Below are 18,910 nucleotides of genomic sequence, written 5' to 3'. Positions count from 1 at the left end.
CTCTGGGCTGCGTTGCTACGACACCAGAGCAAAATGTTCTGAAAGACAAATGAGCTAGCAAATCTTGGGCTTGCTTTTACCCTGTGGTCCACAGCGACCTGTGGAGAAGTCCTTTCAATGGATCACATGTCTGTGGTTGTGAGTGGATAAAGCAAACGGCTCCTGCGGAACAGGGACCGGAGGACAAACACAATGCAAACCCGGTGCCAACAAGGAATTAGCATTCAAAAGCTGTGAGCCCGACTTGCACAAGTCTTTTAAATATGCCACTGATCGTCATCGCTGGTGCTTAAATTAATTTTCCTCGCTTTCAGACGACCGATCACAGATTCATGCTGTTCGGCAGTCTGCTCAGAGACTCCTAATGGCTCCACTGCTACAACAGTCACCTTTCATTTCCCAGCGTACGCACACACTCACAGCAAGGGTTCATTGATTCTGAGAGTAAATAGCATAACTCTGTTAGCTAGAGAGCTGCTGTTGTTGACCATCGTCACAGCCTGCTGGGTCAAAAGTCATGGGGGCTGTTTTCCTCCTGAGGTCCAGTATTGAATTTAAACAAGAGCAGCACAGCTGTGGTAACACTCTCCTTCACCTCTGAAGGACACCCAGAGAGAGGCTGCTTTCATCTTCAGGGGGAAACAACTCATCAAGTCTCTTTTCCTGCCAGTCTTTCTGGTTTTCCCTAACGCAAGTCTGGAAATCCCAGACAGAGCTTTTTCGGAATTTGCAGGTTGATAAAACGCTCTGTGACGACTTTAAAAAGTACCCAGACGCCACTTCAGATGCTGTTATTCCTGGCGGCGTTGGCCACCAGTAGTCAAAAGCCAAATCTGATTCATTTCTTGAACGTGGTCCTTCCTGACGATGTAACATCATCCTAATAAAGTTTTACTGCTAGTAGTCTTTGTGAGGGGAGCATGTTTTTTTGGGGGAAAATCTCTACGACAAACAGCCTTTGAGCAGAATTATCCCTGAGCCAGTCTGTAAACTGATAGCACGCTGCATCTGGTTGGCTGTCGCAGGCGCAAGACAAACACTGGGATACAATGTTTGGGCTGCCTGGCCAAAGATTCACAGTTCAAACCCTCAATGCTGCAGTATTTTTATCTCCCTCATAGCTTTCACTCCGTTTTGGGAAGTTGTTGGTTCCCTGGGGTTGCAGAAAACTAAAGACAGTGAATTTCAGCTTTTCAGTCAAGTGTTCTTCATCTTTGGTCCCAGTTTAGTACAATTTGGGGTGCAGTATCAAACAGAGAAACTCAAAGCACTCTAAATCAAGCGAAGAGTGACCTTGAACGTCTGGTCTGCTGGAAACATCTCAGAATCCAACAGAAACCTGGGAGATTTCTGTAAAACACATGATGAAGAAACCTCTATGGCTGAACAGCCTGAAACCCTTTAACTGCAGCCATGTTCCCACACGTGCTAAAGTGTTCTGACAGCCATCATGGCGAACTTTGTGAAGGATTCCTAAATCAATATTTATTCTGGAACATGAGTTTAAAGATATTTGATCGATTAAAATACTTTTAAATGATGAAATACATTATTAATAATGCAGGATCAGGGGTGTAATTGATTTTAATCTCAATTTGATTCATATCATAATTTGTGGTTGATGATTTTGGTTAATTTTGAACAATTCACTGACCATAAATCGATCCTTTAGCCAAAACTTCAACAAGTGTGACTCAGAGGTAAAAACTGAACAGTGCAGGTGAAGTTTTTCAGATTCCTTGTAATTCTTGCAGGATAATAAACAAGTTAACAAGAATTAATGATTCATTCAAATATTAGTTCTCTAAAGTTCAGCCCATTGTTGTTTTTGCATGTGTGTTGTCCTCTGTGATGGACGTTTTTGGGTTACAGTAATATAAATCTACCAGGCCTTAATCCTAACAGTATTTTCCAAGATTGACAGAATCCATTGATACCATTTTGAAATGAATTTTTTTTTAATGGTATAAGTCGATTCAATTAACAACTTGCCTCAGACAGATTGATCTAGTTGGATTGTAGGAATACAAATCTATTAAATGTATTAACTGTTACACTCTTTGCAGGATTAATAGTCATGTGCCCACAACAACTTTCATTTCCCCAGTTTGTCTTTGTTTCTGGTGTTTTTTTAAACATTCAAGCCTAGACAGGAGTTTATCACAGGCAGTGGGACAGCCTGGTGACACAGAATCAGTGTGGATCTATGAGGGCATCTTGTCTGATTTTTAGCTCCCTGTTTTGTCCAATAAGACCTCCATGAAAGTGTTCACTCTCCTCCCTTTGTTGTGCCTCTCTCTTTCTCCCAGCGAGACTTTAATCTGATCTTTTTCAGTTATCTTTTCAGCTCCCGTCTCATCTCTAATCCTGTCTCCTCACAGCTGGCTTCTGGTTTCCCATGATGTGCTCATGAAAATAACTTGATTCCTCAGTTTAAATAGCTGGGTTAAGCCTGCAGTTGTGTTTGCAACCCAATTTAAAGTCCATGAAGCTCTTCTTTTTTATGAACAGCTAAGTAGATTGTCATGAACAGTTTTTTCCACTCGTTACATTCAGTTGTGTCACTGTAATTCTACTTGCCCTTTGACAGATTATAGGCACACTGTAATTATTTGGTTTTCCAGTGATGCTGTGCAGCATGGCTAAAGGGGGAAATACTGACCATGTCTGCAGACTCACCTAAAACCATGGAAGTGTATTAATTTGAAAGCTATTAGAATTTTTTTCCATACCATGAGCAAAAGCACAAAAAACTAGCCTCCAAATTAAATAAAGCTTGTGTGTGTAGGTTTGTAAAGTACAAATGATGGGGGATAACAGAAAAAAAAAAACATGCGGAAGTCCTCTGAAGTTCCTGCGGAGCTTCATTAGATCCTCCTTCCTCTCATTTGGAAGAGTTCCCAGAGGGGTCTAAAGTGGGGTTCCCTCCTTCTCTGGGATTGGCCTCAGAGAGTCAGAGGGTACAGAGACGGCCGATGTCAGAACAAGAGCCCCTACCGTGAGAAAGTCCGCCCAGGACCTTCACAATAAAACCACAGTCATTCCCTGAAATGCTGGTCCTAATTAACAACATCAAAGTGAACGGTCACTTTATCATGAGCTTCACCATACTTAAGGAGATGGAGGGCGACTGTTACTGATTTATTTTATGTATTAAACCAAAGCAAAAGAATTGTTAAAACATTTTTCAAAAATCAGTGTTAAAAAATTCTGTGTCTGGATTGGCTGTTTGCCCACAAGGAAAAGACAGAAGCCAAATATCATGTCATCTTAACCTCACGGTCATTTTATTTTGAAGCTGATGTCATATGTAATGTCAAATTCAACCACAAGAGGGCGGCAAAGCGCTAAACTCTGAGATATGCTTGACAACCCTGAAACATAAAAGTGAACAAAATACGGTTTGAAATATGACAGAAACATGTTGAAATCAAAAGCACAGAGTAATTTTCAGTGACAGCTATAAAAATTGGGGCAAAAGATGTAAAATAAAGTTTATTCAAAAACATGGAGATTTAAATAGAGAAAAGAGCACATAAAAGATTTAAAAATGATGGAATTTTTGTGGTTTGTTTTCAAAAGAATTAATACAGTACCACTTTACAGGACTAACACCATCCTAAAGTATGTCTTGGGTATATTCTCACCAATGAGGCATTTTCAAGTTGGAGGTTTCTTATATGTGAAACACAGAGGAAAAACTTTCCATTTTGCTGTAGTTAATGTGTGACTTTCCATTTCAGTGACAGTGCAGCTGAAGCATTCCTGAAATCTGCTCTTGGTAAATGATTAGCCGCGCACATGTGGCAGCTGTCAGGCTGTAGGAACAACACTGTCTTCCACAAGAAAAAGATGAGAGCAGGGAAAGCTGTGAGTCCAGTCTGACGCACGAAAGTACTAAGAGGAAATAGCAGGAATCTGTTTTTAAATGTGACTTCACACCGGCCACAGCAACGAGCTTTCAAGCGGCTACTTTCAAAGAAAAGTCTATGTAAACGTATGTCAACTCTAATTTAGGGCCTCAGCATCCAAAACACATGTTCACATGTAGCTACGCAGGTTTTTACAATTGTTTTTCGGGCTCTATGTACAAATTCAACAAACAGTGAATGCATGTTAACATCAAAAGCTAGACCAGGTCAAACTTTGACCAATCAGGGACTGGGATTTGGTCGTGACATATGGATGGCACCCCTTTTAATTCAAGGAAGTGCCAACCGTTTGACACTTGATCATGGAGAAGAAATTAATTATTCAATGGTTTGTGCCCAGCTAGAATTCTACGACACCAAATCTTTCAGATGTCGGGATAAATAAAGCGGTTTGTACCGCTTTGACATTTCACACCTCACAAGTGCAGGTGGCAGACATGTAAACAGTGGAAAAAGTAAAAGAAGAAGAAGAAGAGGTCACTCCCTGCCTTCCAGTGTGAAGACATGGGCTGAACGCACGTCGAATGCGAGGTGTAAACGTAGCTTCAAAAGTTTCTGAATCAAAGCCAGAATGTTTAAAAGATCCCATTTAGTAGCACCATTTAGTATCCTCATGAGCAGGTAAGAGAGACATAAACTATAACCAAAAATATCAATAAATGTTTTGGTATAAGGGATAAAATGTAAAAAAAAAAAAAAAAGACGAGTTCTCTAATCTCGCAATTTATTAAAGATAATTTAACTTTGGTTGAAAACTGTGAGTTAAATAATTATTTAATAGAAATATTTTTTTACTTGATATCCATTCATCCACCTTCCAAACCTCCTTTGTCCCTTTTGTATCCCAGGATTGTTGGAGCCTATCCCAGCTAAATGTCAGGCAAAAGCAGGCTACACCCTTGGACAGGTCGTTGAAGTGCTTTCATTTTCTATGTTGACAGTATTTGCTCTTGGTTAGAATACAGGGTTCCCTCATTCATCGAGGAGGTTACGGTCTAAAAATAAGATGCAGTAAAGGAAGTATCCGTGAAGTAGAGTCACAGATGTTTTAAGGCTGTAAAACCCCTCATTAAAGACTTCAGACAATTTTCTCGGTCGCGCATCAACATATTTAAACCCTAAAAAGTCCAGTATTATAGAATGAAAACAAATATCTGATCACGACTCTGGAAAACCGCATCATTTGTGAACAGGGAAGATTGATTGACAGGGTCGACAGCCAATCAGGACACAGAACACAAGGCACTGTTAAAAAAAGGCAGGAAAGAAGCACTGGAAAAAAACAAAAACAGCAAGATCGCGTTATAGCAACAGAACACTATAACAAAAATTCTAAGAAAGCTTCAATGTGGATGCCATAAAGCCCAGAGATAAAAAAAAAAAATGAAAATACTGGAGTAATCTATAACATAACATTCATCGGTTCCTTTTCACAATGAAAAATGCTTCTGCACTGCAAACCAGTTCTATGCAGAACACAACACTCAATAACCAGTCATTTGTAGGACAAGTAAACAAACAGAATACATCTTTCTAAGAACAACAAACAATCCAGAATGGATTATTAATTCCAGGACACTTCAGCCAAACTAAAGTTTAAATGAACCGAACAGAATCCCGCCTACATTAGTCATATAACCCTTACTTGAAGCTAAAAGGAATGACATTTGTGTCAACTGTGCCACATGCTACGGCACCAAACTGATGATCCTGCAGACTTCAGATGAGTGAGGTTTTGAGAGGCAGAGGACAGAGTCTACATTCTTTCCTCTGAAGAGCCCCTTAACTGTATGAAACTCTTCAAACAGAGAACAGCACAAAGCTCTTTTGGTTGGTTGTTAAAGGATGACACATTTTACTAGGAACAGCTTCTCCTTTTACCAAGTGAAGTGTTCTTTTAAGTCTTTTTTTTATCTCCATGGGGCTGAGAACAAAAACTAGGCAAAACATGGAAGTATTTTTCTTTTAAAATATATTGACAGATGATTCTTTTTTATTATTATTATTTAGAACTGCTCAAATGAAACATTGTTTTTTTTACTTTCCGTTGTGATACAAATTCAGAATATAAACTTGTGATTTTTGAAAATTCCTACTGTGGCCTTTTATGATTAGCTTTATTTCTGCATTTGTGACATCATAGATCTAAATCAGGCTGTAATAACATGATTTAGACACATTTTATTTAAGGAAAAGTTGGCCTGAAAAAGTGCAACCAAATTAGAAGCTGTAAAAATGTTTGTAAACAATCCAGTTTGGTGATCTACTGCTAGCGTGACAGAATCTCTGTTTCAGGTGTTGATCGTATCATATGTCATATGTGTCAAACTTGAGGCCCGCCATGTCATTTTATGTGACCCGCGAGAGCATAAATTTTTAAATTTCTTAAAATAAAAATAGGTGTGTTTTTATTCACATCTAGGGGGGATCTGACTTGTAATACCAGATTGGGCAACCATTCATGAGGACTTGAACACTGTCCATAGGGGAGGGGTAGTGGGCTCAGGCACGCGGAGCGCTGCTTCTGTTGCGCTACTCCAAGATCATCGCGTACCTTTAGATGACTCCGCTAATGCTAATAATGTCATTCTTTATTAACTATTTGTAGACATTTTTATGACGTGTCTTTCTTTTCCATAAATGTATTCTTTGTCTGCCTGTCGTTTAGTTGGTGTCAGTATTTGACAGAAAGACAGCAGGAAAACAGCTGCACTCTATGTGATCGTAAATAAACAATCAATCATTTAAAAACAGAATATCAGCACAATGTTTTTTACCTATTTCTTCAGACTAAACATGTTAAATATATTGGTGCTGCTGTGTTAATGTTTCAGATCAATTTACATTGAATCTTATCTATTGACTAAATTATTTTTCTCTGCATCAAATGGTTCAGTTGGTCAAATGTTTCTAGTTTAAATACGGACTGACAGATTTTTTTTTATTTCAGGCACTTTAAGCTTCTTTTCTGTTTTAGACTAACAGGGATTTTGTGTGGCTAAATTGAGTTAATATTTATTGAAAGTGGATTCATAATGCTTTTTTCTTTTGTTAATGTTAAAAGATACAATTTTAGGTATGCTTAAACAATTATTAGGGGGTTGGGGGGGTGCGAAACATTTTCTTTTTCCTAGTGGGGGCCTTGCAAAAAATAATTGAGAAGCACTGATATAACCTAACCTGACAGAATCAAATTAAAAAGGAATTATGCTAAAATAACAAGCAAACATATGTTTTCTATGCAACTGTAATTGTCACTTTGAGAAGGTAAAATAAATAAATAATGAGTTATTTAACATTAAGGAGCAGTTACATTTATTTTTCATTACATTTAGTTACATTTATAAGTTATATCTGGCTTTTTGAGGACAGCCACTATGCTGATGTGGCCCTCAGTGAAAATGGGTTTGACACCCCTGGCCTACGTCGTAAACCGAACTAGTTCCAAATAACTAAAAAATTGTTCCTGTTTTGGGAACAAAGCTCCTCTTTGCTGGCTGCCATTTTAACGTCTGCGGGTAGCAAGAGAAGTGCGGGCAGACTTTTGTTCCGAACAACAGAATCCTACAAAATCATTCGTGCTGGTGGAAAAAAATCCAGAGTAAAAATCCAAGTGTAATTTTCAAAATGAACATAGCTACGTGTTTAAAGATCTACCTCCACAAATGTCATAGGACAAAGATCAGGCCAAGACTGAAAAAAAACCTGCTTTGTTTAGAAATTCAACTCTAGGCTGTGGGTGGAGTAAGCCCGCCCCCTTCCCATCATCCGTTTGTTTACATTCTCTCCCGTTTGCTTACAGCCCCTCACAACCCCAACCTAACTTTACCAGTGCAACAAAAATGGTGAGCAATTATTGCAGCTATCCAGCAGTACAGTTTTGAGCCAAATGCCAGCTCAGACCAGGAAAACGGAGATGTTGATAGATCTATTAGTCTACAAGTGGATTGTCATAAGCTTCTACTACACACCTACAAGGTTTTTCCAACAGGATTTTATTAATCTGCTCCTGATGCACTATTTGAACAAAGAAATTCTCAGAAATACAATTTTAAGCTCAATAATCTTTATATTTGCCCTCCATCATCAGATAAATGTCACAAGAACATGTTAAAAACACCAAAATCACAATTTTCTTTGGAGTAGGTCTTTCAAGCACATAACATACCATTTACCCTTTAGAAATATGCTAACTGTACTGGACCACATACAGGTACCTTCACTCTTTCCAACATTTAAAGCACAAAAGAGGCTTCATGTGGAAAATGGGAGATTCTCGTTAAAAACACAGCACTTTCTCTGAGAGACAAGAACCAAGCAGCTTCAAGTCTATAGCCGCATGAAACCTTACTGGGTTACCGCCAAAGTGCTGATGGAGTTTCCAGAACTTTTCCATGTCAAACGGGAATGCTTGCACAGTCTAAAAGAGGGAATTTAAGTCAGTTTACTGGCTGGTTTTCATTTAAATTCTGGCAACAGTACGGGGAAACTCAAATTTAGCTTATGTGTGAGTCGTGAAATAGGAACTTTGAAGTTTAAAAGTCTGATTTTTAAAAGACAAGAAGTAATATAAATATGTTTGATCGGTATTTTAAGATTATTTTATGTTGTCAGAAGAAGTTTTTTTTTTTTTATAAATACCTCCTCTGAAAAATATTTGACAATATTATACTGCATGCTCAAAACTACATTATCCTAATGCAAGTAAAAAGCTTTATTTAGAGATATATCCACACCCCCACTAACGCGCAACATGGTTCTGAAATGACCCGCATTCATTTTCTATGTAATCTCATGATGGCTGAGTTTTTCTTTTGTTGTATCTTTTAAAATGTATATTTTTACTGTTGAATATTCCAAGTATTCTGTACATATCTTGTTTTTTATCAACCCAGATTATTATTTTCATTTTTCCTTTCATACTTTATGGACAGGAATGGTTTTTACAACAAAAAACTGATATTCCCTCTGTTGCTCTGAAGCTAAGAAAATATTTGAAAAAACAAACTATGCTCTCAATCCCCATGCCCTTCACAGAGTTATTAAAATATAAGTAAGAAGAAAAGTTTTCATTTGACTTCATTTGAGTGTTTTTAGGTTCCAAAAAAAGAACAATAAAATCTGACACAATGCAATAGCAGCACTGGATAACTATAAGAAAGTCATTGCTTTAAATAAATTCTAAATAAATCTGTGTCTGATGCTAATTTAATAAAATAGGAAGACACACCCCTCACATAAAAATATCATTACGAACAAGAACACGTTCCTATCTCAGTCTGGTTACTCATACATCACTCAAAGTGTTGAAACACCCTCAACGACCTTGGTGTGACTTTGTCACCATTCAAAGCAAATCAGGACACATGCACACACAGTGGGCTAAACGCCCCCGACATGAAAACAAATCGGAAACTTAGACTCAACAAGCGTCCCTGGAATTCAGGATGAGACAATATGTGAGCAACTGCCCATCATCGTTGCCCCCACTGACTTTCAACCTACAATGTCAACAGATCCAGCCAACTGGAAGGCAGGAGCCACCGCAACCAGAGGTCTGACGTGTCTCTCAGCAGTCAGACCTTCAAAACACCATGAGAATTAACAGCTTAGCTAAGTTTGACTCGAGATGTGAAAGGAAACATGGCTGATGATGGGCGACAACATGGTCTTGATAATGAAAAAACATGTCACTCCTCTCCAATGGCAGCTACCTAAAACTGATTAGAACATTGACTTCATCCTATGTAAAAGATGCAGTATATTTGATTGGACAAATAAACTTCTAAAGTCAATACCTACACAATAAATGTGCTGAAAAGTGTCTTGATTTTTGTTCTCTAACATGTGGAGCTTGTGCAGTGGTTTTTACTATCAACAACTCTATGATTGCAGAAAACCTAGTTCTCCGCAGTGTTTAAGACAGAAAAATGTTGTCTTGGAAAAAAAATACAAACAAAAAAAGCAAATATCTCTCATAACGCTGTTTGAGCATGAATATTTTCCATTGATGAGCCAGATGACTTAAAGACCAACTCCAATGAAAACTGAGTTTTGTTTGTTTTTTTACATGTTCTTCTGGCATTTTTCTCATGATAGAGGACATATATTCAGAAAATTAAGATTAAAACTGCATTTCTATTTCTTTATTCAAATCGTAGTGAATCAGGAGCAGACGAAACAAATGAGGTTTTAAAAAGCTTTTGATGGACCTGGTACGGTCGGCGCGCTCCTTTCTGATGCATCACTTGTAGACAACCAGATCCATGAACGTCTTTTTTCCCTATCCAAGCTGGCATCTGGCGCAAAATATACGGCTGGATAGCTTAGATGTTTCTCATCATTTTTATTGCACCGCTAATGTTAGATTGGGGATGTGAGGGGCTGTAAGGTAGTGGGAGAGAGTGTAAACAAACTCCATTCAACTCAAGTTTATTTATTAGGCACCAATAATGACCACAGTCAAACAAGGCGCCATACATTAAAGCTTCAGACATTAAAAACAACTAAAGGTTAAAAAAAAAGTTGTTGTTTTTTTGTTTTGTTTTTTAAAGGACCATATTACTATAAAAACAAAAGATAAAAGCCAAAGCAAAAATAGTAAAGTACAACAGCAGAGCACAATCTAATGCTGTGTCAAAAAGGCATCATCAAAGGGATCATGGGAAATTAGCACGGCTTACTCCGTGCCAACAGTCCTGCACACAACTCAGAAGCAAATTTCTACTGAATTACTGCTGCTCTGCAGGAACCATGTCATAGAAAGCAACAGTTTCAGACCACTGGGAAGAATTCTACATCAGATCAGTAGAACATCGGAGTGGGACTTTAAATTGGTGCTTTGCTGTCATTCAGGCATCTGTCATCGGAAAACACATGCCAGGCTGCATGGTCCCACAAGCCCACACAATGACTTTCTGAACACCAACACACTGCTGTGTGTGTGCCCAGCTTTGGGATGTCTTCACACATCTGTTCCACAAAATAAAATCTTTGTGCATTTTCTAGATCACTCCGATTAAAGCATAGCTTTTGCTTTTTCTGCGTTGTCTGAAGATGAAGGGAAACTTTCCACACAGTGGACCGCATCATGCTGTCGTCACCCCGTGACTGGAAAGGAGACCCTTCTGTGGGGAAACATAGCACTCTTTGAGGTAAGGAATCAGAGTTCACAGCTTATTGTTCTCCCTGTTGTTCGCCATACCCTACCCCCTCCTGACCACATGGGACTGATTGTGAATCCCAGGTGGATGCAACCACAAGAGATTAGAGGTCTCAAAAAAAGCCAAATAAGAGTTGCCACTCTCCTAAAAACAAAAGCAAAATTACATGTGACTGTGTTAAGGAAGACGTGAATTTGTGCCTTTGCTTACACTCAAGGCTTCTTACACAACTGATCTTGAAGCTTATCAGCTATTGCCGTATGTTTTAGTCAGTTGACTCATTCACCACAACTTCAACCTTGACAACCATTGTCGCTAAGGTCAGGTTTATCTTTTTTATGGTGACAAATGTAAACACTGCACATATTTGTCTGACATTCAGAAGGACTGTGATTTGAATCCCATCCATAGAAAGGAAAGGAAACTAACTATCAGGACATAGTCACCTCATTCCGAACAAGGTTCTTACTCGGGGTCAGCCTGTCATTTCACAGTCATCATGCTTTCATGTCATGCTTTGGCAGTCAGCTTCCTGGAAGCACGACCAGCGGGAATATCCTTCTGGGAGATACCAACGGCCCAAACTTCTCGCCTTAGAAGCTCCCCTACCTCCAGCAATCCTCTTGAGAAGTTGCTGCCGGGCAATGATCCTGCCCAGTCTGTAGCTGGAGCGTCTGTGCCGGTGATCCATTCTCTGATAGATATCCTGAGTTTCAGGGGTCATGCTGCCCAGACACTCACTGTCTGTGGACTCTGAGAGCTCCCGAAACATATCTGTAATACTCTACCAAGAGGAAATCCTTTACCACTGCCTGGAACACACTCACACTGTCTCACCAACAGAAAACTTCACATTCATGCGCAAAAAGCCTGAGTTCAGAGGGAGGGCTCAAAAGAGCCCAGGGGGAGGAGAGCCAACGCTTCAGTCAGACCATGTGACCCAAGCACAGCCAATGGGAGAGAAGCAGTGGGAGTGCTGCCCACCTTGTTGAGCTGAATCCAGTGCCTGTGTAAAGGCTTGTCAACTTACCCTTGCTCTGGAGGGAAATATAAATACCACTGGAATGCCTATGAACTGAGTAAGCGGAGCAGCAGTGGATGATGTGGGGAGTGGGACGGCTTTCCAAACTGTGGCTTTTAGTCTCACCCTGTTCTAAGAACAACCATGCTGCTGTTGCTGCCGACACAGGTGCCACATTTACAGGGCGTGAGTGACTTTTTGCCACTCTAGAGAAATCCGCGGTGGGGAGACAAGGAGGGTTAAGTTGTTTTTCTTGGTTGGAGAATGCTAATTTGTGCTATCCCAACCCCCACATCCGGGGTTTCACTTCTATTTGCAGAAAACTACTCATTTCTTACAAGTTTCTTCAGTGTCAGACAGTCAGATTATGGACTGAATGCACACTGTGAGCAAAGAAAGACAAACAAAAAAGGTTAAAGTCCCACTCCAATCATCTTTCGAACTATTTTAAAAGCCTTCCCAGTGGTCTTTTAATTTTAGTTATGCCAGTTTTAGCAAAAATCAAAAGGCTTGTCTCATTTACCAGGACATGGTTACTGCAGAGCGGAAGTAGTTCATCAGAAAATCATTTCTGAGTTTGGGTGGGACTGCTGGTGCTAAAATTACTGATAATTTTTTTTTTTTTAAATGGCGAACAATATTGGAGTTATCGAGCTGTACAGTGTTGTCCCAGATACCAGCTCAAACGAGGAAAACAAAGACGTACAATGTGGATCTATTTGCCTGCAAGTGGATGCATCAGAATGGAGGAGAGCATTGAACTTGTATTTTCTATGTAACAAAAGAAAAAGTCTAAAAGACAGTCTTCCATAACCTGCTTTACAATGATTTGAATAAAGAAATACTCAAACATGAGAACGTAAGCTTACTTTTCTTAATATGTATTCCATCATCAGAAAAATTATGTTAAAAAAACTTTTTTTTAAAATCTCAAATGTAATGACTAACTTCATGAAACTCAAAAAACCACTTAAAGAAGGCCTTTTAAAGTTGTTTTGTAAGAGTGTTTGCCAGAAAACAAATTGGATTAATAATAAAAGGACTCATTCCCGTTTTCTAATAAAGCTTGTAATACATGTTCCATATTTGTAAATGTAGCTGGATTAAAAAAAAATCTCTTCACACCTAAAACCAAAGTCTGCATCCGCCCACTAGAAGACCCACCCAATCAGGATCCCTGCTATTCTCCAGGTTACCGTTTTAGTCTTAGCATACACGATTCCCTGTTTGTAATACGCATGGCGCCATGCACGTGAATAGAGCACGAACGGGCAAGAGACCAAGTTAAACACAGCTCCTGTCTGTTCCTCTCCATGGCTGGCAGAATCCACCCCAGCTTAAGCTCACAAAGGCTACAATTCAGCAGCACACTTCAGAGCCGGATGCACATTTTCATATACTTCTGCTGGGTTTAATGGTTCGGTCCACACCCTCCAATAGAGCTATTTAAATACCCGCCTGTTGCTTTTTAAAGGCGTTAGGTGATGGTGTGACTGTGTTCAGGTCATTTCATAATGTGGTGACTCACAGAGATGCCATCCTGTAAAAGGATTGCTTGAGGCATCAGATGTAAGAATAAGTGGTAGTGTTTTAGGAAAAGTGTGAGAAAAAGTTTGTGTTTTCTGCACGTCTTGCTCCGTCTAGACGGTCTCCAATCACACGTATCGCATTACAGGACCCATCTTGCTAAACTGGATCAAAAGTGTCATCGTCTCTGTTGGCATTCGGAAAACCTCAGTCCTGTGTGCTCTGAGATGCCCGTGTGCTGCGTGACACTGTCCTCAGAGGAAACGCTGCGACTTCAACCCTCATCAGACACGTTACAACACGCCTCTGTCTGGGTTTCAGAGCTCAACTACGACACAGTCCCGCGACAGGAATCCAGACTCACATTACAGACACACAAACAAACACTAAGATCCTGCCAGAGCTGACGAAGTGGGTTTAACTGTTCATCATAATGAGGCAGTGAAAGATTTATATATATAGGCACTTTTTTTATTATGCTTAAGTTGCTATAGCAAGCACACGCTGCTCTGATGTGGTTTGATTCGGCAGCACATGTACAGTAATCTGCACTGGGCAGTACTGCTTTGACTAAAGACATGCTCCCTGTGCTTAAGGCTTAAGCCTAGCACTATAGTGACAGAAAATTATTAACACACAAGCTATGACATTTTTATTTTTCTGAGCTCAGAGATGATTTTTAGGTCTTGTTTGCAGCTCCAGCTCAGCTGGACGGGAAAAAACCAAGTGTGTAATGTGTGGAACTCACAGATTTTGCTGGTTTATTGACTTGTATATTTTACACAAATTCGTTTTTAAAAAAAGGGGGAAAACAAGGATTGTCACGTTACAATGAGATTACTTTCCCCGCTAGGATCTACTTTAACCTAACGCAGTGCTTCTCAAATAGTGGGGCGCGCCCCCGATGCAATGTCAGGGGGGGAGGGGGAGGGGGGGGCAGTAGTAGGGGTGGTTTTAGGCAAAGGTAATACGGGCAATTGCCCGGGGCGCAAATTTAACGGGGCGCGGTGGTGCCAGCGGGTCAGTGCTTGAAAAAATATCTGTGCCACTATTGATTTACTATTATCTGATATATCACAGAGTTTGTAAAAGCCGTCTCCTGTCACATGTGTGAGAAGGAAAGGGGAGGGGTAGTGGGCTCAGGAGGAACAGCGCACGCGAAGCGCTAGATTGCGCAACGCCAGGATCATCGCGTACCTTTAGATGACTCCGCTCATGCTAATAATGTCATTCTTTATTAACTTTTGAACACATTTTTATAACGTGTCTTTATTTTCCATAAATGTATTCTTTGTCTGCCTGTCGTTTAGTTGGTGTCAGTATTTGACAGAAAGACAGCAGGTAATGCAGGGAAACAGCTGCACTTTATGAGATCATAAATAAACAATCATTTAGAAAAAAAATCAGCACAATGTTTTTTTGCCTATTTCTTCAAAGTAAAAACGTTAAATATATTGGTGCTGTTAATGTTTCAGATCATCTTACATTTAATATTATCTATTGAATTATTTTTCTCTGCATCAAATGGTTCAGTTGGTCAAAATGTTTCTAGTTTAAATAAGGACTAACAGATTTTTTTTATATCAGGCACTTTAAGATACTTTCCTGTTTTAGACTAACAGGGCTTCTGTGTGGCTAAATAAATTTAATATTTGTTGAAAGTGGATTTATAATGCTTTTTCCTTTTTTTAATGTTAAAAGATACAATTTTAGGTATACTTACAGAATTGTTATAGATACTAACCTATATATTGTCACCGCGTGTGGGTTTGCCGGGGGGGGGGCATTTTCTTTTTCTTGTAGAAAATAATTGAGAAGCACTGACCTAACGCGACGAGATGCTACAGGGTTTTATTTTTTGAGTTGTCAATCTTGGACAATATAAATAATAATAAATAGAATAAATATTGTCATTTTATTTTCTTTAGTCTTTGAGACAAGCAATGCAAGAAAATAATTAACGATGGACCTTTTCAGTTTTCAGAAAAATCGAACATTTTCTATCCTGAACCTGAAATGTCATAATGTAGGCATAGATTCAAAATTCTGTTTTTATAATTTGAAATTAAAAAGGTGGGGGAATTAATTCAGATGTTTGGTCAGAACATAATGGGAGTAGACAGTAAACTATTTTTTAGAATGGGATCCTTCTTGGTAAAAACTGCAGAACTACAGACCACCATGCAGCCAAAACAGAAAATTTACAATCTTTTGCTTTTGACTCAACCTGGAAGTTTTAATACATTTACAACATATCATTCAATTTAGAATTTAAATCTTGATTCTACATGTACTTGTGCTGTTCACGGAAAAAAGTGAATTTAAAATCAAACTGTACAACAAGTTATGTCAGTGGCGGTTTTTGATATGGGTGATGTGGGCGGTCGCCCAGGGCGGCACTTCATAGGGGGCGGCATTTGCCGTGCCTGAAGCGTTACACCTAATGTGCTACATACTATATTCAAAGAGGAAGCTTGGAGCTTTTAATTTGAAATTGCTTCAGCAGCCGACACTTTATGCTTTTTGTTTGACACATCAGACTCTTAAGAATGTCTTCCTCCTATTTGCTCTTCACACCTATGGTGCAAAAAAAAAAAAAAAAAAAGAATACCACAGAGTGAAACAACGTAAAACAGGCACATGAAAAGGAATTAGGCAGAACAAACACCCGTGCTCAACCCAATTTCGAAAAAAGCAGGCAATGGAGATTATTTCCCACAAGTCTTTGCTCCGACACAGCAGACCCGATGCGCACGTGACCACCGCCCTCTGCTGCAAGACGCTTGCGGCCACACCTCTTTGCGGTAGTCTTTGGAACATAAGTCAAAAAACTCGAGAGGGGAGCGCGACTCGCCGGTGGCTGGCTGAATCACACTAACAGGTGATTGGGAGTCTTTTTCTATCTGACAATCAACTCTGGGCCGCAGCTGCGCCTCCTGTCATAGAGACGGAGCCGCGTGTGTCAGAGGGAAGGGGAGGGGGAGGGGGGGGGGGGGGATGAGATCAGACCATTTTTTTAGGATTGAGTTTTTTTGGAGGATTTCTGCTGTTGGTGTTGCACAAATTTAGGGAAATGCCAAATATTTTTGGAGTAATCCCACTGATGAGTTCTAAGATTTAGTCTTTAATGTTTTATAAGACCTAAACATATTAATCACAATAAGTTTTATTTTTTAGATCTAATCCCTCTGATATGTTTCACAAAGACACACACAGGACGTCACACATTAAGAAATTATTGCTAAAAATGAAGCAGGAGTCCAGCTCTAAAAAAAAATTCTCTAAAAAATGATGAAAGAGCAAAAAAAATGGAATTATTTGATATAATTTCTTATTAATATTTCCAGGCTTTCTTTGCTTTTTGTCCTCCAGCATGTTCATATTTGTATAATTTTGACAGAATATATTTATATGGAGAACAAAATATTACAACTTATTTAAGGTTTAACTTGTGTTCCTGTTTTTATTCATATTTATGTTCAAAAAGTTCAGTTTAAAAGGTTTAAAAGTTTAGGTTTAGTGTGTTCAGTAAACATTTATCTTCTTCGGCCCAAAACCTTAAGCGTGTTTTTAACTTAGGCCCCTGTGTGACTGAGTTTGACCCCCCTGTAATACGAGTCTAGAAAATTCATGCATTTTTTGTGTAAAATGGCTAAATAAAAGATAGGGAACACAGCAGGATGTTGTCAAATTTTGTATGTGTGTGGGGGGGGGGGGGGGGGGCGCTGGTGGGGTTACTCGCCCAGGGAGTAAGTTAGTGTAGAACCGCCACTGAGTTATGTGGTATAACACTTGTATAAACTGAATATGTATTTGTTTAAATATTGATTGTTCTTATGTGTATATGCTATATTCTCAATAAAAATATCTTTGTTTAAGGCAATGTTGTAAAAAACTTTACTTAAAAACATAATCTATATAACAAGTTTAATGCCATGAATAACATGACTTTGTATAGTTCAGAGTTCTCCACCAGGCAGGAAATCCTAATTTATCTAATTAAGGTTGGTCCGATGAGTTCAGATAAATGTTCACAGAGTTGAAAATTACAAACTGGAGAAAAATCTTCAGTCAGAGTTCGCTCCAGCAAACTCTGTCAGTGGGGAAAAATCATGAAACCATCAGAAAAAGCCTTTTCCAAGCTGCTTTGCTATAGAAAACTAAAGAAATACGTAAAATGTGCTCATTAATATAATCCAAATAGGACTTACTCTGCCAAAACACACTAGACAAGTTTAAAAAAAATAGCACAATCTTATTTTGAAATTCATAATTTAAAGTATTTGTGCGCATGCAAAATATATATATATATATATATATGGTTTCAGTTTGTGTGACTTCATCCTGCCTGATGAAGACTAGGCTGTTTCAGAACCCATGTGCTTTACTAACTAGAACTTGCTTTTGCTGCATCTAGTGGTAAATTATGGCAACTGCAGAAAAAAGTTGTTCTCCACCCACAAAGAATCCACTTTCATTCATTTGATTTAAATCACCAAGCTCAGACCTCTTCATCTTTTTTTATATAAAATCATTGCGTAGTAATTCACATCTATTTACCCAAATCTTTTTAATTCCATTTATTATATCTTACAGTAAAAATGCCCATTTCCAGAAGGAAATAAGTGTGCTACTGGGTGTTTTTTAACTAAGATGTTTATTCTACTTTGGATATTTGTGTATTCAGATTCCTAATAGTATACATGTGCACATTTATTTATGGGTAAGTATTAAACATCTCAAAAAGATGGAGAGATAAGAATATTAAACCAAGTATCAACATTCTTTCAAAGTGGTATAGTTGTGAAAGACTAAAAAATGTGTGAGAACACCTTAAACACAAGAAATAATTCAGAATAATTTTAAATAAAGAATTAAAATATAAATGAATAACACATGTGTCTTTACCATATAAAGAAATATTTTTGTGCTGTTTCTAATAGAAGTTTTTTTCCCAAAACATTCCATGTAATATGCAATTCTCAATTGACAATTCATTTTGCAAAATGAAAATAAATTTTGCAATTTAGACTTCAATACGAAAAATTTAACTTCAATTTTACAATTTTAAATATAAAAATGAGAATGAATTGCATATTGAAATGTAATTTGAAAACTGCCTTTTCAAATTGCATGATCAAATTGCAAACGTCAATTGAGAATTGCATAGTCATTTCAGTTATGAGTAAAGAAAACGAAAACTGCCATTTCACAGAAATGCGAACATGACAGTCAATGAAAAACTCCCAAAGTAACCCAATCACGCC

At 38.5% G+C, this 18,910-nt stretch overlaps 1 protein-coding gene across 4 annotated transcripts in view; it reads right to left on the bottom strand.

The window, feature by feature from the left end:
- stard13b (StAR related lipid transfer domain containing 13b) overlaps window positions 1-18,910 on the bottom strand; it is a 74,547-nt gene that overhangs the window by 18,445 nt on the left and 37,192 nt on the right. Inside the window, exon 1 of one of the 4 annotated variants that reach the window (XM_023961614.2) lies at window positions 11,705-12,960. The exons of the other annotated variants lie outside the window; for them this stretch is intronic. Within the exon in view, the coding sequence (XP_023817382.1) occupies window positions 11,705-11,867 (163 nt within the window). The 5' untranslated portion in view covers window positions 11,868-12,960. Of the gene's footprint in view, window positions 1-11,704; window positions 12,961-18,910 lie in introns of those variants that run through there. 4 annotated transcript variants of the gene reach the window in all.

Source organism: Oryzias latipes, chromosome 13, assembly GCF_053564925.1.
Source record: "Oryzias latipes strain Hd-rR chromosome 13, Olatipes_Hd-rR_3.1".
In the NCBI taxonomy this organism is placed as follows: domain Eukaryota; kingdom Metazoa; phylum Chordata; class Actinopteri; order Beloniformes; family Adrianichthyidae; genus Oryzias; species Oryzias latipes.
This window is presented reverse-complemented; position numbering and strand designations above follow the sequence as displayed.